The 26,619-nt window shown below is 36.9% G+C and overlaps 1 protein-coding gene across 3 annotated transcripts in view; it reads left to right on the plus strand.

The window, feature by feature from the left end:
• The window catches only part of LOC113105077 (metastasis suppressor protein 1-like), a 51,231-nt gene that overhangs the window by 12,087 nt on the left and 12,525 nt on the right, over positions 1-26,619 (plus strand). For all 3 annotated transcript variants that reach the window (XM_026266184.1, XM_026266185.1, XM_026266183.1), the window contains 5 exons: positions 1,836-1,897; positions 6,166-6,239; positions 23,508-23,592; positions 23,699-23,790; positions 24,638-24,712. In XM_026266184.1, coding sequence (XP_026121969.1) covers positions 1,836-1,897; positions 6,166-6,239; positions 23,508-23,592; positions 23,699-23,790; positions 24,638-24,712 — 388 coding nt within the window. The remainder of the gene's footprint in view (positions 1-1,835; positions 1,898-6,165; positions 6,240-23,507; positions 23,593-23,698; positions 23,791-24,637; positions 24,713-26,619) is intronic.

The raw sequence follows: 26,619 nt of genomic DNA on the forward strand, positions 1-26,619 counted from the left end.
AAATACAGTGGTATATACATTTTTGTTTGCAAGTGCACAAGTATTTTTGTTGTGACTGAATATACTTAGTAAATATAGTTGAATATACACTCATGCTAAAATTTACAATTTACACTTATTTTATGTGATCATACTATTTATAATTATTAAGAATTTGTTATAGTGTTTGTATACATTAATAGTTTATCCAGTTACTCTTCTATCTCTTATCCTTATGATGATCTAGATGAAAAGCTGTGTTTTTGTAGGATCCCCTTTTATAGCTCAGTATGTGGATCATTAGGGTGCTGTTGGTTTAGAGTACTATGCGATGACTCCCTTGAGTCCTTGTTAAGAGAGGGAAGATGTTTTTAAAAACATTTATTATTAATCAAAGAAACCATCTGTGAGGGGTGCCATTTTTATTTTTGAAATTCAATGGTTGATCCTCATTGCAACCTCTGCCAGGTGTGCTATACATGTGTCTGTTTTGTCACTTGATACAGTGGACAGACAGGTTTTCTGTCCTCTCCTCGTCCTCCGCTCTGTGTCACCACCTTCTTTACCACAGCAACAGGCAGAGATGAGAAGGATCGAAGACAGGAACTGATAATATATTTCTCTCATGCAGTTGAAAGCAGAGCTCTGGGGGGTTACTTCACAGGAGTGGTCCTCTTCTGAGAGCTGAGGGAGAAAGAACTGAGAGTTTGAAAAGGAAATGGTTCACAGGACTGATTTGGTAGGAGGGTTATTGGGGGTGGATCGTTCTTTTAAGTTTCTGACAGAGCCAGGAAAGCCCTGGAGGCTTGTGTACAAATCATGGTCACTAGTTTTCTATGAGATGCACACTCTGATAACCTTCCGTTCTGTGATTATGGCCACCGGAAGCGGAAGCAGCTAGTAAAATTTAGGGGCTGACATGTAGTAATAGAGATTTTTCACATTTTTGAACCCTGTCTTTGTCACTTGGTTGACTACTGGATTCAAATCAAATAAATTGAACATCATGCAATGGATAACATTTCACCGCTTCAGTTTATAAGTGCATTTATTCCAGTCAGCATTTTATGAGATTTTTCTGTAAGCGGGATCAGCTGTTACCGATACCCATTATTGCAAATAGAATTAGCTTGATTTGGATTAGATGTAATAAACAACAGGGCAAAGAAACAATCTTAGTCATACTGCTATCACTAATTACACAGAAACTACTGAGAAACACATTCTGATTCATGCTAGTCTGTCATGCTGTGAAATGACAACTTGAGTGACTACATGATATAAAGTTTGGAAATGTCACCTGGTTTACATGACATTCAGTTGAATAAAACACACCGTACCTCTTTTAATTTGTAGTTATGTAATTAATCTAGTAATTCAATTCTTTAGGTTGCATATGTCACACAACCAGAAATTCAGCAAAGCTGTTGGATATGATAACCTGTTATAATTGCTGCATTATTTGTCATTAATGTTGCTTCTTGTTTGTGTGTTTGTCCAAGTTTACCAGTCACCTTGTGAAGACTTGCGTTGCCTTGGCTGTTTTTGGTGTAAACACTGTACACCAACAACAACTTCCTATCATGTGATTGCAGCATTGTCTTATTATATTCATCCTCATGCACTTCCTCATAAACATTTTTAAAGGAATTTCAGTTAACCCCTGACTCTAAATATTCAATTTCAGTGCATATTCCTCTCTTGAATACTTGTATATAGAATTTTATGATCGTAGTCAATAATTAGGAATTGTATTTTCGGCAGATAAATATTGATGATAAATGTAAAGTGTAATGATTTATTCTGGTTTGCCCTGACTAACAGTCTCTTCTTCTCTCTCATTGTTTGTTCTGTAGGCGAGTTATCCTGCCTGGGAGGACTTTGTCACCAAAGGGGCTAAGCTGCAATCTCAGCTAAGGTAAGAACAGGCCTCATGCGTTACACGCTTCCTTGAGTAGGGAGTAATTATGATAATCTTGTTTCGAAAGCAGGAAATGTGCTTGATTATTACATCATTCAGGAAGGATTTGTCATCCAGTATAAGAGGAGAGCTAATAAAATAACATTTTTGAAAAACATCTTTTTGAAAGATTCAAAAAGGCAGTGAAGAGGCAGTGATTTCATAATAAAGAAATCATTTAGAAGTGGAGAAATGTAAATACAGACAGTTAGGAAATGCAACACATTTAGAAAATGAGGATGTATAGTTGATTGAATGGGCTGTTCTGTCCTAAAGTTAACAGAATATAGCATCTGCAAGCCTTTGTGCCTCCATGATGTGATGAACGTTTGAGTGAAGAATTAAAAAAAAAAACCATCCTGATTTTATCCATCGTGCATTGATTGGATTTTGAAAAGTAAGTGTTACATATTATCATAGAGCCAGATTGTTGGAGATAGGTGTGAAAAAGTAAGAGGGCTTGGGGACATTATCTAAACTGCAAGATGTTCAAGAGATGTGTAATGTGTAAAGTAAGACCTTGAGTGTTTAAATTGAGTAAATAAATGGGGCAGGATTGATTCTGACTTGGGCCATTCCTAATTTTCACAATCCATGTTTTTGTCCAATGTTATGTTGACTTAATGATCGACACTAAAGTACACAACAGTACAACCTACTAAACAGACTGTAAGTCTATCCCTTGTGTGTATTTGTGCTAGATTAAATATTCCATCTGACCTGACTAAGGTGCAAGTTGGTATACTCTATAAAGTCCCCAATATACTCATGACACAACCCCCACCCCCTTTTTTTTTTTTGCTTTATGCTTCTTAAGAAGGTAGAGTCGCAGAACATGTAATAGCCACAGACCATTGGTAGTTGAAAGGTGTTTGAGGTGCCATAAATCAGTATGATACACAAAGGCTTATCATAGGAAGATGATTGTGTAGGTTCTCCGTTGGTTCCATTTTTACAGTGCGTCGCCTCTGCCTGACCTCTTTGTTCTGTCCCTGGAGTAAACAGGCTAATGACCCTCTCAAAGGTCCACTCCATTCCTACAGATAAACATCAAACACGCTCCACTCACACACACAATTACATTTCCAGCCGTCTGGACTGCCAAGAGTTGATCATGGTCTGCTTTTTAAAGTTCCTCATGACTTTGGGCATTGCTAGTGTTTTTGTAAACACAGTGTTTACCCGTTGCTGTATATCACCATATGTCTGGCTGATCAACACCACAGTATATGCAAATAGTGATACTAGCCTGACTGGTTTGGGAATGGCTGCTGTAAATCTTAATGCAAACCACCAATTGTGCTTAAGGTGTAGTTGTACTGACTTAAAATGAAAAACGTTTTTGTGATATGCAGGTCAATGGTTATCATGTTTTGTTCATCTAAAAAGGAATTCATGCAGTCAGTGACTTGGATACACTAATTCTAAAATGAAATGTTAAATTTTCTGAATTCAATTTCATTTTGATAATTTCTTGGGGGTTTAAAGTGAAGAAAATAGTGATATAACTGTCTGTAAACAATTTATTAGTCTGATTTAAAGGCCTAAAATAGTTAAAGAATGTTTGGTCTTTTTATAATAATTGAATTTATTATTGTTTAATTAAAAAGCTGTATTTGTTTTACAATATAATTAATATTTCAAGAACTGAAATATTTGTAATTTAAATATTCGTTAGCATCAAAAAAAAAATTTCTATACTTCACAGTTATGTCATTTAATTTAAAAAACAATTACCCGTTTTTCCAGGGTATCCCTACCATTAACCCAAACTCTGTTTCTAGAGACAGAGCTACTCTTAAAGTGTTAGCTGTTGCGAGTCTACCTATAGGGCACAAAAAGCTTTCGCAGGGCTTGGGGGGCCGCTGTGGGGAGGTGGGGGAATTGCTGAAAGGCTGTACTTTGTAGTTCGCATCACCTGATACCACAGAGCTCTCTCTGATAAGCTGAGATCTCTCTCTTCAGAATGAAGGCACTGAATGGATCCATACAATGGCACCATTGACCCTGTCAGTATGTGCCCGTGTCCCAGCCGATAAACATGCAGAACTCTTTCCTATTGAGCAACTGTTTACTATATTCTGACCTGGGAGAAGACTATAGATGTGTTTTACTGTAGAATCAAATAATCTAGTATATGTAAGCTTTCAGAATTGTCAAATCAAGTAGGATTAGCAATTTTGATCAAAATTCCATTTCATGGCCATTTCAAGGCTCTGTTTCTGGGATTACTTCTCTTTATATCAGGCAATCCAGTTTTGTTCCTCTTTGGCCAGAATACACCTTGTTGTAGCCTATATATTATGCTCTGTTCATTATTTTTTTTTAGAAACCTTACGCTTTTCTACTCAATTTTAAACATTGTTCTTGTATTCAAATGTAAGGCCCCGGTATACTTCGAAAGAAATTAAAGAACAAACTGATAGGACGTAATTTCGAACAAAATCAGGCCAAAACGAAGTTCGTTTTGAGTTCATTTTGACAGTTTGAAACGACTCACCAAAGCAAACTTTCAGGGGAGTTCGCTTTGGCTCCTAAACACCTTTGAGATTCCATCGGTCTGTGGTGGTTATGTAATTGGTGGGGGTGTTTTGAAACTCCACTTTGTTTGACACGCAATATTTTTTTTTTTTCTCTGTTCATTCCTCATTCTGCGGAGGTCATTAAGGAGAGCAACATCTCCTGAATACACTGGAGTGTCGAATAGTTGAGCTGCACAATTATATCTGCACCTGTACGATCGCTTGCGGACAGACTTTAAAGATATAGAGACAATATTTCATTCCTAGAAAGAAATAGCAATGAAGCTTGGTGTCGACGACCTGGAGTTATGCAAATAGCGAAGCAGAGAAACATCTGAGACAAGTTTTCCAAAGCCATGAAAAGAATGAAAGGAAAGAGTAAAGATATAAGGTAGCAAGTACCTTTACAAATAAAGTTACAAATAAATGTTAGACCATACTGCTGCTGTTGTTCTTTCAATAAGCGAATTTAAAGGGTATACAGTAAATGAATCCACTGTGAGACTCTGATATATATAGCAATTGTAAGTCGCTTTGGATAAAAGCGTCAGCTAAATGAATAATGCAATGTAATGCAAATGAAATGCCAAACGAATATACAATAATAAACCTTTGTTTTTATCAAAACAATTACCGTATTTTTTGGACTATAAGTCACACTTAAGTATGAGTCACATCAGTCCAAAAAATACGTCATGACGAGGAAAAAATACATAGTAACAGAAGTCGCACTGGAATATAAGTTGTATTTATTTAGAACCAAGAACCAAGAGAAAACATTACCATCTATAGCCGTGAGAGGGCGCTCCATGCTGCTCAGTGGTAGGCCACATGAGCACAGAGCAGTATAGAGCGCCCTCTCGCGGCTGTAGACGGTATTGTTTTCTCTTGGTTCATTTCTCTTGGTTTATTTCTCTTGGTTCAAGTAGAATTAATTTTGATAAGTCGCACCTGACCATAAGTCGCAGGACCAGCCAAACTATGAAAAAAAGTGCGACTTATAGTCCCAAAAAAACGGTAATCCAGTTTTATAAAATAAATGAACACTAATAAAACAAAGCAACAAACTGATTCCAATATTTTTTTCCCCACATCATGCTAAAGTTTTACAGACTATGGGACATTCACACTTCCCAAGTACTGATTATGGAACGGTTCTTTTGTATTGCAAACATGACACTTGACTCTGCTGCTAATCATTATTCTGTTGTCTATAATATTTTGACCATTGGGCCCTATCTCACACCTAGATTGCCTACACTTCTTTATTTCATCGTTGTTTTGTTTAGGGGATACACGCGAGTGTCGCGGCATGACACGTCGCTCAGCCTTTTCAAACTTCTTTTTGCCCCAAAAACTATAAGTATGACTTTTGGAGTTTCAATTCTGTTTAATTAAACTTTTTACAATATCGTATCTAAATTTGTTCTACAGAATTCCAGAAAATGTGAAAAAAGTGCAGAAAAAATAGGGAAAAAATGTGGATTGTTTTGTAAGTTGCACTTTAGTTATTAGTGTCTTCAGGTATTTAAACATCATTCATCCAGAGTATTGTGGGCTGCTGTGCTGTTAACGTGCAAGCTCCAAAAATCTGTCAGTGGAAATATTTGTCGTGATATATTGACTCTGAGCAACAATCCAGTCAAAGCCTCTTTGCTTGTAGGTTTTTCTTACAGACAAACTCTTTCTCTTTCTGTCATTCAGGACAACAATCATGGTCACTAGCTCATTCCTGGATGCTTTCCAGAAAGTGGCTGACATTGCAACTGGAACACGAGGTAAGATGAGATCTCTACCTTCTTTGTCTCTCTCTGCTGTCTCACGCACAAACGGTCTGTCTCTCCAGTTATGATAATGAGGAAAACAGGCAGAGTCGTACTTCACAGGAAAGGTTATTCATCAGAAACATGAAGCATTAACTCGGAACACCTCAAGACTTGTCCAAATGTCTTTTCCTTTTTTTAAGGCCGATGTGGGCCGTGTGACACTAAAGTGAGAAGACTGCGTGCTTTATAGCTTTCCTAATGATAGTACTCCTGGTGATATGCATGAAACCAAGAAATAAATTCACACAGGTGCTTTTTGGAATTTGGTAGTGCATATCGATAAACTTTTTTTATTTTTATTTTTTATTTTTTTTGCAGTATGTCATAGGCTATTTACCATTTAAAAGTGCTGAGACTGAGCTGATATATTTAAGTTGATGTGTGTGTAATGTTGCCAGTGTTCAAATACTTCCTGCCCTTTTAAATTGCAGACAACTATAATTGAAGCATTTGTAGATCGACAACCATGGAAAAAGAGTAAACACTGCGGTGTTAGCAAAACATTGCTGTTTGTAAGAGCATTCCAGCCAACCCAACAGAGCAATGTTGGTTTGACCAATGGCGATTTGGGGGCAGGGCTTTCTGTTTGAGTGACCAATGGCAAATAGGGATTTGTTTGGAGATTTCTGGTTGAAAACAAACATTTTTACACTTTTGTTTGATTGGAGGATTGTTGTCATGCTTTCACTTTGAAGATCAGTTTATCGATTATTCTTGCAGTCAAAACGGAAAACTGGTAGTGCTAGTTATTCTGTTAAGTTTTATATGCAGTGTATTATCTTTTTATTTGTTTTGTTATCTCTTTGAGATCATTTATTGATTTGCGCTGAGGTCTCACCTTTAGGGCAGTGTGAAATAAACAGGGTAAAATCTTGTCACCCAAGGCAACAAAAAGGTCATCACTGTATTGTTCTCTGCTCAGACAATTGCAGGAAGGCATGAGTGTCTCATAATGGCCTGGATTGGGTTACATGTCTCCACTTCTTGTTAAGGTGACCTGTTTGTTTTGGATGCTGTGTGTTTTGCACTCCTCATTCTTTGTGCAGCTGCTGTGATTTAGCCCTGACTCTGTTTATCTTGCTGATAGTCCAAGAATTTTACCTTGATCTTATGTCGCTGAACACTGAATTAGATTAGCATAGCAAAAACACGGACACTGCTGCCCACGTGCTATTTTGAATCTGTCTTGAGTTTTTTTTTAGTCTACTTAATGAATTCAAAGGAGTATAGTATTGGAAGTATGCTTCTTTTTTCCGTTTTGTATACTTATTGTTGATTTACTCAGTTTTCTTTGATCTAATTTGTCTACAAAGAAACAATGGCAACCATAGTAAATAATTTGTGAGTTTTTTTGTCTGTAGCTGAAACCTGATCTGTTTCTATTGTGCTGTTCCACAGATGAATAGGCCAATGGTAAAACAATGTTATATTCTAGTTCAGTTGCATGAAATCACGTAAAAAAAAAAAAAAAAAATAGCATTTACAGTTCCAGTGAAATAAGCTCTAATTTCAGTTTTCAACTTGAACCAATACATTTGAAATGCAGTTGATGTCAGACTTCCACCTTGTAAACTTGTGCGGAAAGTCCACAAATATGATGTCATGTGAAAGGTATTTGTGTAAGCTGCAGACACTCGCTAGATTTCAGAACGGAGCTGTAATATTAATTTATTCTGCATTTCATCCCAATTTGCCCATGCAAATATTTTCATACCCTAAGAGAATTCATTTACCCAAAACAGACGAGGTCTTGACACGCCAGGAAAAGGGAGTGAAAGAGCATTTAAAGATTTAGGTGCCAGGGGTGCTGCTGCACCTTTACACGAGAGAGCTGTCATGATTCAGACCTGCTGTGTCATGCCTTCTGATGGAAAACCGTTGCCTAAAATGTCTTTGTTTGGGGGTCTTGACTGTTGAGGAGGTGCTTTTTTGTTCTCGCAGAGGAAAATAAATGGTGCATGTGTTTGGATTAAGTTAGTGTTTGTTTAGAAAGTTAGTGTTGACATGTATGGCATCTCTTTCAGTCTGAGGAGTTTTACTTTACGTTCTTTAGATTGTTGTCAGCTTTGTGACAGTTTTGTTCTGTGTGTAGTTACTTTCACTCTGTACTGAATAGATACTGAATGTACTGAATGATAAATACTGATAAATGTGAGAATTTAAGATCATTGATGCTGATCTGTTAACGGTAACTCCAAATATATTTAATGTAGTTTACAAACATGCAATTTTCCAAATAACTACACAGACAATACTCAACAATATTTTTCTGCTTTATATTATTGGTGTGTTTTGTCTCCATGCCCACTTGGGATGCACATGCCTGGTCCGATCCTGCTCTCCCCTCCCCCTGCCCCCGCTGTACTGTGTTCATATTATTTTATTTGGGTCCAAATCATGGTTCGTTTGCCTCATCAAGCCAACAGCTGTTTACCCCATTACTTAATAACGATGAACCCGGGTGTGCACTAAAAGTGCTAGTCAGTGTGAAAGCACCTTTGCTCTCTGTTGTCCGAGTTCCACCAGAACCCTTTACTTGAGCCTCAGTATTGATTATGTGACAGGCATATCAGCTGCTGACCTGCGCACATCCCCCAAACCTGATCATTCGACTTACTGATCACAGATGAGACAGCTTTGCTAAACCAACCCATCTGCTTGGGGTTGTTTGATTTGATCAAATTTAAAAAGTTAATTGTTATGCTTTCTGCAATCTACAATTATTTCTTGCAATTATAGTTTAATTTACATACTGTAATGTGCCTCTTGTGAATAATTATTTGGTGGTTCTAAATGTACATTTTCAAAATAAATGTTATTTATTTATTTTTGAATATTTAGGAGTGTATTTCTGTCAGCTGACTTGATTATCCCTTACTTATCAATCCATGTCTAAGGTCAGTGATGTTAATGAATAATACAAAACAGACCAGGGGCTGGATTCACAAAACATTCTTATAAAGGAATTTCTTCTTAACTGCCATTTTCTTCTTATTTTTTTACTAAGAAAAAAGTAAAAAATATTTTGTATTCCCAAAAATGTAATCTTAAGAATATTCTTATCTTTTTTTCTTAAGATTGTTCTTAAGACAAAATCTAAGAAGAATTCAAAATCTTGAAAATAATCATCTTAAAAATCATCGTAAATAACTTTTTTTTTTTTGGACAGCCCCAGACTTATATAATCCCAAACAATAATAATTTTTTTATGAATTTATTGGGTTATTTCAAATGAATTGTTATATTTAAGCATTACAACAACAGCTACATATAATACACAGGAGGACTGGGGATGTGCATGATTTTCTTGACAGCGATGACTGTAAATGTAAACACGATCACTCATCATTAGCATGTGTGTGACGCTGCTTTTTGCTGACTTCAAAACACATTAGCAACTCAAAAGTGAGTCAGATAGGGAGCTTTAATTGAACGCCGTTAATTTTAGCTTATAAATACATAATCTTTGGCAGTATTCAGTACATATGAATACGCAGGACGCATTTGCTGTAGAAGCGTGGACTCAAATACCAGAAGCGTTCACTCAGATGAGAGCGCAAAAACACGGCACAAACATGAATGAAAAATATCACTGCAGCTTGAGACAGGCTATTTTAAAAGTAACTGTTCAAAAACAGGCCGCATTAAAACGTGAAGCTGAGTACCAGTCAAAGTCGCAACGAAAATATACAGTCTATAGTGCATGCTTATTATGATTATTAGGGTAATCTACCGGAAACTCAAAAAGACAATAGTGTGAGTTTATCAGTGTGTCATGTATTCATTCAGATAACGGCTGTTATTTTCTTCTTAAGAAAAAAAAAAAGATGTTCTTAAGAACTTTGTGGAATTTATCTTAAGAAATTTCTTAATTTATTTCTTAAGAAGATTTTCGTGAATCCGGCCCCAGATCTCCAACATAGCCTTGTCTCCACCTTCTATCATCCAAATTGACTATCCATGCAGTAGCCAAAAAACAGGAGAAGAAAACTATCCATCCTCCATTTTTCTAATCAATCATCTGTTCATTCATTAGCTGACTGCATTGATTGATTGCTTCTTTTTTTCCTGTTCTCTCCTGTTTACTACTTCAGCTTCTCTCTTCATAGGTTTGTGATTTGCAATCTTGCCTCCATTTAACAACCTCATTCCTTCCATCCATAACAGATGAGGGCAGAAATCCCCCTTGTTTTTTCTCCATCCATTTTTTTCTTTTTCACTTTTAAGGCAGCTCCTCAGAGGACATCTGGTGGCCTAAATGCTCATGCCGTAGCGAATAGAACAGAAATATCAAAGCGGGACATTCTAGTGTACACTTCTAAGGAAAATTCTTCATCTTATCTCACCAAACATTAGCTTTTGCTCTTACAGCCCACTGATGATATAATCAGATATCTGGGTAGCTGCTCTTCTCAAGTACCTTGTGTGTAAAGACCCGTGGACAGCTGTATTAAGACGAAATGGGAAGAGCAGATGTATGATGAACATATGGAGGTATAGCTGGAGTCGTCAAAAGCACCATTGCACCGTCACTGACTGGGGTGCCGTTTTGGTCCCACACCTGTTTTGGCCAGCGCCTGGTTCACAGCTGCTATGCTTTCACAAAGGGGCCACACCAGCCCCAGTTGTCTGTAAATATGTGTGCACACGTTTAGATCCTCTACTGACTCTAAACGTCAGACCCCACTGCAAACATTCCAGAAACAGGAAGGATTAAAGTGCACTAGGAAGGCTGGATCGGCATGTATGTGTTTGAGGGGAATTTAACCCACCAAGACCCTCAGTACCCGCTCTGAAACCCCAGCTGAGAGTGATTGAGCATGCGGTGTGCAGCTGTGAAGTCCCATGACCCTTCCACATAAAGACGAAGTATGCATGTATGCCAAACAGCTTTATTTTAACAGTCTCTCACTTCTATTTGACCTGTTTTACTCTTTATAAACTAGCTCCATCTAGATTTAAACCTAAAAAGTCTAAAGCAGGGCTTCACAGCCTTTTCTGCTAAACCCTTTATTATGTAATATTTACTCACCCTAATGTCATTTCAAACCTGTATTGCTTGCTTGCTTGCTTGTTTGCTTGCTTGCTTGCTTCTCTAGAACTCAACAGGAGATTTTTATTCTGAGGCTTGAGGCTAAGTTTCAAGCAGCAAATCAACATCTCGGGATGCTTGAAATGCAGCGGCGCTGTATGTCAGCACACTGCCTACTATTGGTGTAGACGAAAACAGTCACTTTAAATTGTAATTATATTTTACAATATACAGTTTTACTGTATTTTTGATCAAGTAAAAACAGCCTCAGTGAGTGAAAGAGACATTTCCAAAAATCATATTGACCACAAACGTTTGAATGGTAGGCCTAGTCTATAATAAAAGATGTGTAATTTTACTGTCATTATTTACTGGTAATCCTACCCTACAGTGAGCTTTTAACAATTTTGAATGGATGATGTATTCAGAACATTGAGAAATTGTGTAGAATCATTCCAGCTGGTTTTGTCGGAGTGATTAAGCTGGAAAAAAAAACTATCCATTTAAGTATTATCTTTCTATACAGAGAATATTTAGATTTGTCTTTCATACATTGCACTTTCCTATGATTCACTTTCCCTGATAAATCACATTGATGGGGATGAGTAATGGACTTCACCTTTAGCAATGATTTTCCATGCTACCATATTTATTTAGTCCCTGTGTGTAATTCTCTGTTGAAAAGACCTGCAAAAACTTGTGAAGGTTGTTGACATGCATGGATGAGTTCCCTTTAGGGCCGTTTTTGAAGCAGATGGTTTTTAAAAGAACAAAAACCATTTTTTTTCTAGTCTCTCAGGGAACTCATGACTAGTTACTAAAGTGGTAGACATTGCATAATTGGTTGGCACACCCAGTGTTTAATCCAAAGTGAAACTGCTTCTGGACTTCTAGAGATTCACATAATATTTTCAGTTTGAAGAAATAATTTGACATATGAGGGTGTCAGTCACCACACCGGTGTGGATACTGTAACGTTACTTGGGAATCACAGATTCTCACCTACATCTTATATATGAATATATGACCCAAATAAGAATTTTCTCTGTAGATTGTCATCAGAGCAAGTAACAAGTCTGCCACGTTTGTTCTTACCAACTGAGGAAAAAAGCATTACAATACATTGCGCTACCAGTGGTGATTTAAATCTAATGATCGATAAGCTCATTTCACATCAAACCATGAAAATTATTATTACCGTATTTTTCGGACTATAAGTCGCACCTTAGTATAAGTCGCATCAGTCCAAAAATACCTCATGACGAGGAAAAAAAAAAACATATGTAAGTCACACTGGACTATAAATCGCATTTATTTAGAACCAAGAACCAAGAGAAAACATTACCGTATACAGCCGCAAGAGCTCTCGGGGCTATAGATGGTAATGTTTGTTCTTGGTTCATGTCAAATTAATTTAGATAAATAAGTCGCACCTGACTATAAATTGCAGGACTAGCCAAACTATGAAAAAAAAAAAGTGCAACTTGTAGTCCGGAAAATACGGTATTGTTATACTTTGTTCTCAAATTGTTAGTTAATATCTTCAACATTGGCTATAGTGTGTTTTAGCATGTAGATTTCAATTACTGTACAGTCTAAATCTCTAATTATCATACCATTCAAATTTCATATTAAGAAATTATTTTAACCCAAAAAACATAATGCTCCCTTCAAACTGGTTGTCTTTAAAATGTAAATTTTGTGTAATCCCAGGCTATCTGTAATTAAAAGCACATGTAAAACTGAATATAATTAAATTTCATTCACATGTGTTTTATAAACACACAGTCCTTTCTGGATTAAAATCCGCCATCAAAATGAATGTAATTATTCCAGCTAATGTGAGAAAAGGCTATAAAGATCCGCCACCTGCAGGATCCTCACATGCAAAAGCCTATTTGCCGAGACTCGATCTTTATGTTTACAGAAGTGACGTAATGACGCAGAAGCATGCTCGAATTTTCCAAGAAAACCTACTCGTAGCACTCAAATTAGAAAACATTTGCCGCGTTTCCACCGAAATTACCCGGAACAATTGTACCAGGAGCTTTTTTCTCCAGGAACAATTTTCCCCCCAGACCTGTGGCTTTCTTAGTTTCCAACGCGGTCTAAAGTACTGTGAAGATTAGACAAATAGTCTGGTGACGTAGGTCTGTGTGCATTTCTCAATACAAAGTACGCAAATTTCGGACATGCAAAGTCCGAACTACCGAGGATGCAAGTTTGATTTGGGAGTGTGATCTTCACCGGACGGGATGACGCAAGTCCGTTAATTATACAAATATTTACACTGAGCTCCTGCTGATCGCATGGAGCTGATCGTCTCCAGAATTGGGGAAACACATTTTTAAATAGGTGCTGTCTTCATAAATAAACCGCAGATTTGATTTTTAAACAACTACATTCTCACCTGAAATACTTTTAAAACTACATTTTATGAACAAATGGTGGTTCAGATTACAAAGCTGTGTGAACTCAACCAATCAGCATGTTTAGCGCCCAAGTCCCGCCCCCAAAAGTTCTGGACCTTTGAAAAAGTGCTAGCTTGCGAACAGAAGTTTTCTGAGGCTGTTTTTTTTTTTTTTTTTTAATAACCCAGAACTTAGACCCTGGGTCCTGCGGTGGAAACACAAAGCACTAGCCCAAAGTCCTTAGTTCCTGGGTAAAGTTCCAGCGGTGGAAATGCGGCTATTATTATGAGCTTATCGTTGTGAATCAGGCTAAAATAAGGCAACAGTTTTGAACACTGGCTGGTTAAGCGCTTGCTAAAAAAAAAATCTGATAATTTTTAACCAAAAAGCTTTAACACTAATGTGCATTTTTATGATTTATTATCCCAATTAATTTACTTATTTTACTCCGTATACATGACTATACCTCCCAGAGAAAAAAACAAAACAAAAACTTTTGATATATTTTCAAATGGAAGTGGAATTTTTAGCATGTTTACTCCAGTCTTCAGTGTCACATGATCCATTATTATCAATGTTGAAAACAGTTTTAACAGTCTTTACTGTTAATTTTGATCAAATTAATTCTTGCCGGATAAAAGTATTAATTTCTTAAAAAAAAAAAAAAAAAAAGGAAAGAAAAAAAAACATTTAAAGTTCATATTTTTAATGGTTCATGTTTTATATCATGAACTTATTATAGACAGGCAACATTTTTATGATTGCTGCATCTCAAACTTTGATGTGCATTTTGCACTCAATTATCACAAGCCTTGACTAAGTTGCCCTATCTTATCTAATTGGCTATTTTTTTGCCTTTTCTATGAGTCGGGGTGCTTTAAGTTTTGATCAGTTTCCAGGAACAATAATTTCTAGGCTGTGACAAACTTTAATGGTGTGACGTGAAAGAGTTATCTTTGAGCACACCTGAAATTCTTTTTTGTTCTCAGAATTATAGATGGTTTCAGATTAACATGCCCCCAAACGTCTTAAATGTGGTTGTTCAGTTTATGTCCATCAGCAGGAGAAAAACCTTACAGATAAGTAATAACACTGAATCATGGCCTCATGGGAAAAGCATCACCCATCAGCAACATGAAAAACCTGACATTTCCTTTCCACAGCTTTTTTTGTAGCACTTTTTGTGACTTTTTTTTTATAAATATATAAATAAAAACGAAGGTGTCTGAATCATGAGCAGGCGTTGAATGTGGAGTCTGTGCTGTGTAGAGAGTCGGTGGGTGGAGTGAGTAGGTTTGAACAGTGACGACTGTGTAACACGGACACACTGGAGGCTTTTGTGCGGGCCGGGCATGAGTGGGCACTGGCTAAACTAGATTTTAAGGAATGGAGGAAAGAGTGTGAAGTTTATTTTGGACTGTGTCTAATAGAGCAGCAAAGAGGGAGTACAGACAGAAGGATGGGTTGGCTTTATATGGTCGTGTTTAGATAAAGTATTCTTGTTTTTGCTAAACACATGCTGTCAATAAAGAGATGCAATAAAGCCAGCTTGAGGTTTAGTTTGAAATTTATCTTGGCATATCTGGTGACAAGATCCAAATAGATCTGTGAACTGGTCATGTTGGTTACAATCTAAAGGGCCTTTCGCACCATGGGAACCTTTTCATAGTACTGGAACTAACTGTGGAACTACCCACTTTTTGCACCGCTGGAACTGGGTACAATTTTAGTACCAGATGCTGAAGTGCAGGCAGTTGTCATTGGAGATTTTTAGTCCTCTTTTCTGTTCTTTCATTCGGTTTATGTATATGCCAACATTCCATGTCCATTATTGTGAAACCCGCGAGACACAACAAAAACACAGCTTCGATCACAGCGTCCTCCATCTACCTGTTGTTAACGTTGTTCTTCTGTTTCCATTGTAACAAAGCAATGCACAAATGACGTCGCTGACGACCGGCTTACATCACTTCCTAAAAAACACTGTCGTTGCGAATGGAACCCTTTAAATGGTACTGGGAAATAGTTTGTGCAAAATCGTCCCAGTAATTTAGTACTCTACATTTAGTTCTGGAACTGAAGCGGTGCGAAAGGCCCTTATGAAGGTTATGTTTGTCACCACTTTTGTACACTTCTTGTTTTTATAGACACGTGTTAAACCAAAGCCAGATGTCATGCAATCTATGCCCACAGATCATCTGCTTGAAGAGGAATGTCTCTTGGAGATCTTGTTCATTTCGTTCACCAATCCATACGCTATAACGCTTCATGAAGATGTCTGTCAGGGCTCACCAGAGGGTTTCATTTGTGTCTTCTTTGCTCAGTTCTGTAGGGCATTTGTGTGGTGGACGTTTCAAACTCGCATGACCCAGCGATCGTTTGGGACACAATCTGCCTGGAGCTTTTATCTTGTTTTGAGGCTTGTGGCTAAGTGGGCCCCCATGACTCACATGGAGAAAGGAACCAAGTGGTACAAACCCAATCCTGTGATCCACTGGGGAACGTCCTTTTTCCATCTGTGCTTGTCTTTTTTTTTTTTTTTTTTTTAAATAAATCGCAAGTCAAAATATAAAACTTTTAGTCAGACTTTTAGTTTTAGTTTGTTTTTTTGCTTTAAAGGATTGGTTCATCCAAAAATTCCAGCATACAGTGACAACATATAGTAACTATGGGATGAAAGTCCATATTGAACATTTAAATACCATAAAAGTAGTGTAAATGAATTCTTTAGAGAGATATTTGAAGCTTTGTATGAGAAACAGAAGCAATTTTAGACTACCGTTCAAAGGTTTGGGGTTAGTAAGTCTCCAGCAAAGCTGCATTTATTTGCTCAAATGTAAAAAAAAAAAAAAAAAATGTAATACTGTGGAATTAATACAACTAAAAATATTGGTTTTCTATTTGAATATATTTTCAAATGTAATATGTTCTTGTGATGGAAAGTTTGATTTTGAATGCATTCATATTTTTATAGCACTTTCATTGTGTATTGCTGTATCATTGTGTGTTTTCAGCATCATTACTCCAGTCCTCAGTGTGACTCCACATGATCTTTCAGAAATCATTCAGTCATTTTAATATGCTGATTTGCTGCTTTTGTATTAATATTTTTTTTGCCACATTTTTCATAATTAATGTAGAAAAATAATTGTTGCCTCGTATGTATTGCCGAAATCATAATGCATTTTTTTCAGAATAATTTGATGAACAAAAACTGTAATAAGTAAGTTTATCCCTTTAGTAAAAATATTACATTGGCATCCAATCTGCTATTAATCTAAAAAAATTAAGTCTTCTGAAATTGAGTTTCCTTGAAGTCCATTCCTTTCTTGCCTGTTTTAAATTCTAAATTCCTATGCTTAAAATAATCTCTTCCCAATATGGTTTCCACTAAACATAGGCACCACATGAAGTTCAATGAGTTTGACTCTGCCAGCCTTCCTACAACATGATCTTGCTCACGAAGCAAAATCGACCTTTAACTAGTCTGTTTTTTAGTGTTTCAGTCAGTTGAAGGTACTAGCTCACAGCTAGCTGAAATGTTCGTATGTTTAAAACTCTCCTGCCAACTTATGATCAGATTTTTTTTTTATATTATCAGATTTGTTGAATGATACCGTTTGTAGGTAAGAGATCTGTTCCACAGTCCTTGTGCTCTGTAGTTTGATCATTTTGAATTTGATGCAGATTTAGAGGTTTGTGCATCTGTTGTGCTGTATATTGAGGAAGGATAATACAGACAACGCCTTAAAGTAAGGAAGGACCGGGGACGCCTTGGTATGCTGTGATCATTTAAAGTCTGCTCAGGGAGGACCTTTGTCCCCAGACGTGGTTTACGAGAGTATCCCGACCTCAGTGGGGAAGGCAAGCCGCTGACCATTTCCTTTGGAAACACTCGCGTCCCCAGTGAAATGACCTGTGACTGCTCTGGCTCAGACTAGTTATTTTTGGGTTGAATTTGAACATACCACAGAAAGCAGTCATCACGGTCTGAAGGTTCCAAGACACTTCAGAGAAATTAATTATGTGGAATGATGCTGCTAGGAAAGTTTTTTTGACTAGGGCTTTGTTTTAGGTTTTTGGGGCTCACAGATGCATGTGCGTGTTTTCCTGAAGACATTTGCAATTCATTAACCCCTGAAGGGCACACATGACCTGAATGAAGCTGAATTGGCAGCCCTTCAGTCCACCGGTTCCTGAAGTCCACGCAGGATGGTTGGCGATTCTGCTGACGTTGCCTCTAGCTGATCTGTTCCAGGGTCAGCCTTCATTGACAAAACTGCCTCATAAAGACAAGAGCTTTTCCTTGTATTGCACCTTCATCAGAGATCACATGATTCTCAGCTCAGTGAGTTTTAAATCTTGCTGAATGGGATTTATACCTAAATTTCTTAGTGATATATTTGAGAGATTTTATTGCAAAACTTGAATTTCTTTGATTTCTGATTTCTTCAACCATAAACCAAGCCCTTCTGCTGAATCTCAATATTTTCCCTCTGCACCAGAGAGATTTGGTTTATACAGGCTCCATGTTTAACCTTTTTTTGACATTTGGCAATGCCAAAGAACTCCCTTCTTTTTGCAGGCAGTTTTTTTTTACTTTCTTTTTTTGTAATAAAATGTATGTATTTTATTATATATTTTATCAGGTTTAAACTACAAAAAAAAGCAATTTTTTTTAAATACTTTGGTGTCTCATGTTTGCATTAACAGACCTTAACACTGCTGAGAAAAGTGCACCATTATGTTTGAGCAAATGCACTTAATGGATTCATGCAATAATGCTAATCAGATTTGCTTACATAAAAGCCTTCTTCATTAAAACACTCTTAATATTTCACTTGGCGTTGGGGTCATTAAGGTTCAACTGTTTTTCAAGGACAGCTCTTTCAGTACTTTTCTGGTCTGAAACCAGCTGGGAGTGTAGACCTCTGGCTGATGTCAGTGTAGTGAAATACATTTTTGCATTAGGTGAAGTTTTGAATCCTTAGGAGGGACATATAATGTTTTATAACTGAGATTTCTCCCAGTAGCGAAGCCTAGTTGGATGAAACTCTGGTGCAACATTGTCATGTGGAGGGTTTGTGAAAGCAAGTACTGTTTTTCCTGAAAACTATTGATCTTCAAATGATTTTGGTTGAACTGCTGTTTTAAGCACGTCCGCACCGCACTGAATTTACTCTGATCTGACCTGCAAAGCAGCATGCAATGAGTTTCAGTTCAGTGCTCACATGATTGCATTATGCTTGCACTATTTTAATGCTCTGTAATACTGAAACTAATGAAAAATGCTACTACTTATTTATTCAATGTCAGTGCTTTTTAAAATGGTATTACAGAAAAAAACTAATATGCTTCTATGTTTTATTATCTTAGTTTTAACTTTGTACCTGAACTGTAGCATTCTAGTGCATACTCGACTGTTCGTGGCTGTCATTTTGTATGTGCGAGTGTGATCAAGGTGTGCTGCATCTGTGTGAATGGACATCTTTGTCCACAGAACGGCCTCTTTTAAGCATCATATCACAGACAGCAGTGAGTGCCTGTTAACTAAGGGTTCATTCTTTTGGGCCTCTCTCTCATTCTGAATGAATATATTGTGACTGACCCACGGTCAGAAAAACTCAATAGAGAACCTGAGATTGAAACGGAGCACTGCGAATGCTCTCTTCATACGACGAGCTTACGTGCAGGGAAATGAAATTGTGGCTAAGTGAAAGCTTTTCCATTGAGGAAGAGGTGGAAAAGTTTATTGCTCTTGAGCAAACACGATTTTGACCGTTTAAGGTGATGAGGACGCCAGCTAGGTGTTGTTCCTCTGAGGCGGAGTGCAAAGGCTTGGTTTTAGGTTGAGTTATGGACTCTTTTTCTAACAGCACAAGCAAGAGGAAAGTACTTGAGCGCCGACGGAAACGTACAGTCTCTCCGTCAGTGATAAAGACTGTTTTTGTGTGATTAAGAGGTTTAATGGGGATCATAAATCATATTGGCAAGAACAGTGAAGAACCTTTTTGTATTCGACACACAGATGTGAGTGTGCTTGAATGTTTTAATCTGGTTTCAGGGAGACTTGATTTGTATAAGATATTTTATTTTTATAAAAAAAAACAAGTTAATACTAATAAAAATATGGAATTATATAATCAATATAAATATAAAATAAACTTTGATTTTAATTGTTTTTCAGTATAATCTTGGTGCACAGATATTCTTTTGAAATGTTCTCAAGGTAATAGCACATGGTGTATCATTTATTCATTAATAAATACTGTGGTAAAAATTTCATTCAAGACAGGTTAAAAAAACCCATAATGCCTAATACAATAATAATCTGATAGCTGCTAAGTGGGTTGTAAGTATTTCACTTTTTACTTAATTATTTTTAATTGTGATGTATGATTTTGATAACACTCAGCCCTTTTAGTGCATTATAAAAGTATAAAAGTGAAGAAAAACACAAACTACCTCTTAGCTCAGCCCACCTTTTTATCTCAATTTTGCCCTCGGATGCATTTCTAATATTCAAACAAAGCTTATTTTTCACTTCATTAACTAAAGAAGCCATTTTTATTACTTTTTCTTTATAGACACAGACAAGATAACAGGAAATTATGGGGAAAAGAGAGGATTTGGAACACTTTTGGAGCTATATTCGTACAAAACTGACTAAATGTGTCAGCATTTGTGTGCTAATCGCTAGGGCAAAATTCCAACCTAGCTAGACTAAAAAGTGGTATGCCATTGTTTGGCAATGTTTTGAATAGATAGCCGATTTGGACAGTTACAGGAAGTTAAATTAATTAAGGGCTGCCTTTTGTGGTTTCCACCAAGCATAACAGTTGCTTTTAAAGTGGTTGGAAAATTGGCTAGTTGGTGAAGTTTTATTCCAAGAATATACAGAATGGTGCAATCAGCTTGATCTGTAACTCTTACTAGGAATTAAAGAAGGGAACAACTAATTTCACACTGTTTTTACATTGGCAACTGGTTTGTTTGGCGGCCTGCCTGACTTTTACACTCAAACACCTGGAATTATAGAGTTTGAGAACTGTTCTTACAAGTTTGTGTCATCTGTGCTCTCTTTATTTGACACCGGTTGATCAACACCAGAGACATTGGAAAGTTTAATCACTTAACCCCCAGCAGATAACATGTTGAGATCTCGCGTGTGAAATGATGTGGCAGTAATGAGTCTTACTGAGAGTCAGCCCGAGGCGTCAGGGTGTGACGTCCCACCTCCCCAGCCGAATCAGTTGACTTCAAAACATCAACAGAGACCAGTTTGTGGCACTAGTGGCTGTGCTGAAGATCACACAACACGCAAACAGCAACAAAGAGACCAGTGAGGTGCATGATATGATATGACATGTCCAGTCCTGCGCTGCCCCAGGCTACAGACCTGGGAAACACTTAGCAGGAAGTACAGTGACAGAGATGTAGTTACGCGAAGAGCTTTAATGGAAAAAAGAGAACAGCATCAAGGATTAACTTCAGTGATAGTAATGCGAGAGATAAATAGAAGGGTGTTTTCACACTCTGTCTAGGTGTCTCAGTGTAAATTCTAACTGCTGCAAATGCTCTGAACATTGGACTTTTAACTTGTGATTTGCATGCAAGGTTCACTTTCTTTTTTTTATTGTATGTTATAAAATATGTATATGAGATAAAATACTGTATGTTTACGTTACAATGATAATGTACCTCAGTGATAACAGATGCAGAAATTCAGGTTTTGTGGGAAATTTGGCAACTACACAGAAATGTAAATGTTTTTTAAAGAAATGTAAATGAATAACGAAATGAAATTAATTAAATTATTATATTTGTGTAAATGCAAAGTGGAGTGAGACTCTTTCAATGGGATGATTTAAATTGTGTTACTTTACACTTTTTATGGTTCAATGAAATGTTTGGTTATTTGAAGAGGACTTAAGTAATGAAAGAATGAAACTGAAAGCAAAGTGCATATTTACGGCAAGTGAATGGCAAGTTTTTCAGCCAGTCGTGTTGAGCATAATTTGCATATTGCATCAGCTATATCCTGTTAAAACACAGTCAGCATTCCAATATAAACTATATCTGATTTACACAATTTATTTGAACATTTCACTCACTGTTTAATCACAGGGTAGATTATGTTAATATCAATTATGTTATTTCAGAGTGTTCGACTCATTAGATAATGTGACCTTTTTTGTGTTTATGGGTGGGCTGGTTAATGTATGTATCATTGCGATGTAATGTATAATCTAACTAGTTTATCTGCTTTTGTAATCAGAATTACTCGGATAGTAATTTATCATAGAGGCTGTTAGGAAGCCAGTCTAGTCTATGCCTTTCCCAGATGTTTACCTTAACTGTTAGCAAGTGAATAGTTGGATTGTCTCAGATCAGTGATTAAATAAAGCTTTTTTTGGCTGTTCTTCTCGGCTGTACATGTGCTAGCCCAAAAATTTAGCATCCTTTCCTCAGCTGACTTTAGGTTGGAAAAAAGTCCAGAGGTGTGTGTGTGTGTGTGTGTGTGTGTGTGTGTGTGTGTGTGGTCCTAAAAATGGGCTGTCTTTCCTGATTGTGAGAGATTGATTGTTTTAAACTTATTTCCTTACCTAGAAGGTGAATGATTTGAAAATCATTGTGTTATAATGAATACAATCTATAGCGATCATTTCGAACACACTGGATTGGTAAATACATTCATTTTAACTAGATGAAGTTTGCTAAGCTAACCACAGATAATGAGTACATAGGCTTGAGGGGCTGTGGAAGAGCTGGGTTTGCTGGCACCCTGTCTGTGTGAGCAGTCTCTTGATGAATGTGCAGTGCTCTCGCTGCATGCTGGAGGCTTTGCTGCAGTGATGAATTAGTCTGATTATGCAGAAGCTAAGTAATTGACCTGTTTAAAACTTTGGGGCCGGAGCACTAATTCCTCAAAGCATTAAAGAGGTTTATAGTTTGATATAGTTTATAGTTGTGTGTGTGTGTGTGTGTGTGTCCTGTCCTCCCTTCTTCTGGGTCAGAATAACCTGATGCAGGTACAAGGCCTGTGCTGAAGGAAACTAGGTCAAATGTGCTTCAAGTCATTCTGTAACAGTCAGATCGTGAATGCACGTAATTACCCACCTCAGTGAAATGAAATTCTTGCCATTATGTACTCACCTTCATGTCATTCCAAACCTGTATGACTGACTTTCCTTCTTCTTTGGAAGAACGTTTGCCTATTTTCCATGCTCTTTTCAATGCAATTACAGTGCAACCGACACTTTTGAGCCTCAAAAAGGATGTGCATAAAAATAGCACATATTACTTGTTCACTAAGTCTCCTGAAGCCATTTGATGCTGTTAGCAAACCATTCTTTTAGTTGGATCATATCAATGAATCCATAAGGCGGACAGATTTGGAATGTCAGGAGGGTGAGAAATTATGATAGGAGCTTCTTTTTTTGGGCAAATGATTCCTTTAATCTTCAATAATGAGAAATCTGCGTTGCTTCATTTGAAGCACACATTCCTGTGAAAGATAAGAGGAGTTATGTTGCAAACTGTCTGAGACATGTTACAAAATGAAGCCCATTCAGCCACTTATTAAAGAAAGAGAGAGGGAAAGACAGGATTAAAGAGAAGAGAGAAGAGAACAATGTGATGAAACCGTTCTTTCAGGATTCTTAAGCAACATGTTTTTCCTCTTGGCATCACAGCTTCTGATAGAGCTCAGAATGAAAGTTTGGAAGATTAAAGACACTGATATTAATTTCCTCTCTTATTTTTTTTTATCTCCAGGAGCGACGAAAGAGATTGGATCGGCTTTGACCAGGATGTGTATGAGACACAGAAGCATTGAGAACAAGCTCAAACTGTTCACCACGTATGACTGCTTAATTGTTTTGTTTTTCATAAGCTCATTAGTTGAATTGGTAATAAAGATTATGTATTATACAACGCATTAACTGTGTTTGTGTGTGTGTGTGCAGGGCTCTCATGGATAACTTGATCACTCCTCTGGAACTGAAAATTGAAGAGTGGAAAAAGGTTGGCAGTCAGCTGGATAAAGACCATGCCAAAGGTATCGGCCTCCTTCCCTGTGTGATATAATCAGAATTCAACAGGTTTAGTATTTAATCTCTGTGTGTACGGCAGGAGGTAAAGTATCATTTGAATCCTTTAATGGAGGTTTTTCAAACTTAGTGGGTTGATTTTAAAGGTAGCGTTCTCCTGAAAATGAAAAAATTCATGTTCAAGCTGAATAAAAACAATAACTAGAAGAACAGACTGTTCAATACAGAGTGTTCAAACTTTATCTATTAAAAATATACAAAAAACATTTAATTGTTAATTAAAATGTTAATGGAATCCAGTATTTCTTTATCCTTTTGAGATGGGTTAATTATACTATGAAACCGTTTACACAGAAATCTTAAGAGTGCAGTAACAAAGAGGAAAGTGGGCAGAAAAACTGAGTTATGATTGTTATTGGCACACAAAAAAACTTGACCTCGACAATATAACCGTTGGAAAACCTGTCCTGTTAGCTGCACACTGTTAATTATTAAATGAATCTTAACTCTGTGGGAGTCCCTCAGACAGTTATATTAGAGCTCACAATGGATGAATTATTCATGAGAACAATCCATTATGTCATATACAAGATTAGGCATTCAATCAGTTAGCTTGCAGCTCGCCATGCTACACCCATGCTATCTCCAACATGTCTGTCTGAGGTTGCTAAGGGGTCGTTTCATTTGACATCATTGTGAATCATTTATTAGCAGTGCTTGCTAAGGCAGGCAACGTTGTTATTGGTGCTCTTATTTAAGATTAGGGATTTGAACCACTGCCTTTATTATTAACATTTAGCTTTTGCTTCCACTGCAGAGGCTAATGTTCTTCTTTCCCTGTCTTTGTTGTTGTAGAATATAAGAAAGCACGAGCAGAGATCAAGAAGAAATCTTCAGATACGATTAAACTGCAGAAGAAGGTTAAAAAAGGTAAAAACTGATGCTTTTCATTGAACGAAAGTCACTGAGGGTGAACACCTTGGGTAAATACTGCCTCAATTATGTTCTGTGTGTTGCAACATATGAATTCCTGTTGTCTTGTTACACACTCGCCAATCACTGACCTCAGATCTCTGTCTAAACACAACATGCCCATGACTTCTGCTGGCGCCACACCCCGTGTTGTCATGGCGTCAACCTGGGCCATCTTGTCCTCAGTCATAATGCACTTCGAACTTAATGTTCAATTGAAATAGTCCTTCAGTGTTTATTTTACAGCTTGACCAAAAAATTAGATCTACTGTTTTTTTTATTTTTATACTTTTATTTATTTATTTATTTTTATTAATAATTAAGGAATTTAGTATCTACACTTGTATAGGTAACTGTTTTTACCTAGTGTTGTGGATTGTTTTTAATAGGTTTGGTTTAAATTAACAATGAATATAGAGTAAAGCATGCTATGGTGATGGGAACTTGGGAAGGTGAGAGTATTTATAATTCTCATGGCAATAATATTGCAATGCAAAATAAATTTGATAATACCATTTTTTAAACAAAATATAAGTACTTTGATTTTAGTGTGAAACATGGTTTAGATGTGACATTAAGCTTTTTTGATTCAATGATTAACAAAGACTTAAAATTGGAATAGTGTTGTGTTGGAATAATTATGAGAGTGTTGGGATGAAACGAGTTTAAGATGGAGGAAGAGACGTTAGGGATAAATGGAGCCATGATTAATTGAATTCATGGAAAAGAGGCAGCGAGAGAGATAAATGCGTATGCAGATGTGTTCTGTCTCTATGGTGGATGTCGTCTGCTTCAGCTGTGTGTGCATGGGTATGGGCAACAGTAAGAGACACTTCTGCTCTGGTCAGTTTGAAGGGTCAACACTCCACCATCATGCAAATGCTTACTCAACATTTCCAGAGAATGTAAAAAAAATTACTTTTGCATTTTCTGTGTGCTTGTGCATAAAACCCCTGATTAAACTCCATTTTATGATTTATGAGCTTTCTGGACCCTCAAGTATGATAATCTTCTTTCCGAGGAGACCCTTCATAGTAAATAATGTCAGCTATATATACAAAGTTTGGGGTTAGTAAGATTTAAGAAAAAACTTGGTACTTTTAAATGAATCAAAAGTGACAGTAAAGACATTACAGTGCCACAAAAGATTAATATTTCTAATAAATGCTGTCGTTTTGAACTCCATTCAAACATTTCAGAAAAAAAATCAAGGTTTCCATAAAAATATTAAGTAGCACAACAGTTTTCAACATTAAGAAGAAGAAATGTTTCTTGAGCATGAAATCAGCGTATTAGAATGATTTCGGAAGAATCATGTGACATTGATTGAAGGGACTACATAGAGGGATTTATTTTTGTTTTGTTTAGTGAAGGTGGTTGGAATGTGATTGTATGCATAAAAAAGAAAGCATTTGAGGAAATGAGCAGTTTTTGTCTGAACATTGTCACCAGGATAGCTCATAGCTCAAGGCCACACAAACTCTTCAAGAGGAAGGAGATCCCCCATCCTTCCTTCCATTGGCATGTCATCTTTCCCAACATTGGGAAAACACCCTGTGGTCATACACTCCCTTTCACTTGGAAGGGTTCTGCTACGTCTGCACGATCTGCCTTGTCTTGTATTTAGGAGTAATATGACCTCAGATCCAGTTTGTCTTTTGGTTTTATCAGCCACTTACTGATCATGAAAACTGAAAACTAAAGGGAAATCTGTTCTATAAGGCTGGACGCATTTATTTGGGGATATTTACATGAGAGATCTTATTCGAATTCATTAGTAGTTCTCTGGCAGACTGTTTGTATCTTCGTGTTTTAATTAGATCAGTGTTCTATATTTGCATTTTCTGCCCCATCTTATTTTGCAT

Source organism: Carassius auratus, chromosome 6 (genome assembly GCF_003368295.1).
Source record: "Carassius auratus strain Wakin chromosome 6, ASM336829v1, whole genome shotgun sequence".
In the NCBI taxonomy this organism is placed as follows: Eukaryota; Metazoa; Chordata; class Actinopteri; order Cypriniformes; family Cyprinidae; genus Carassius; species Carassius auratus.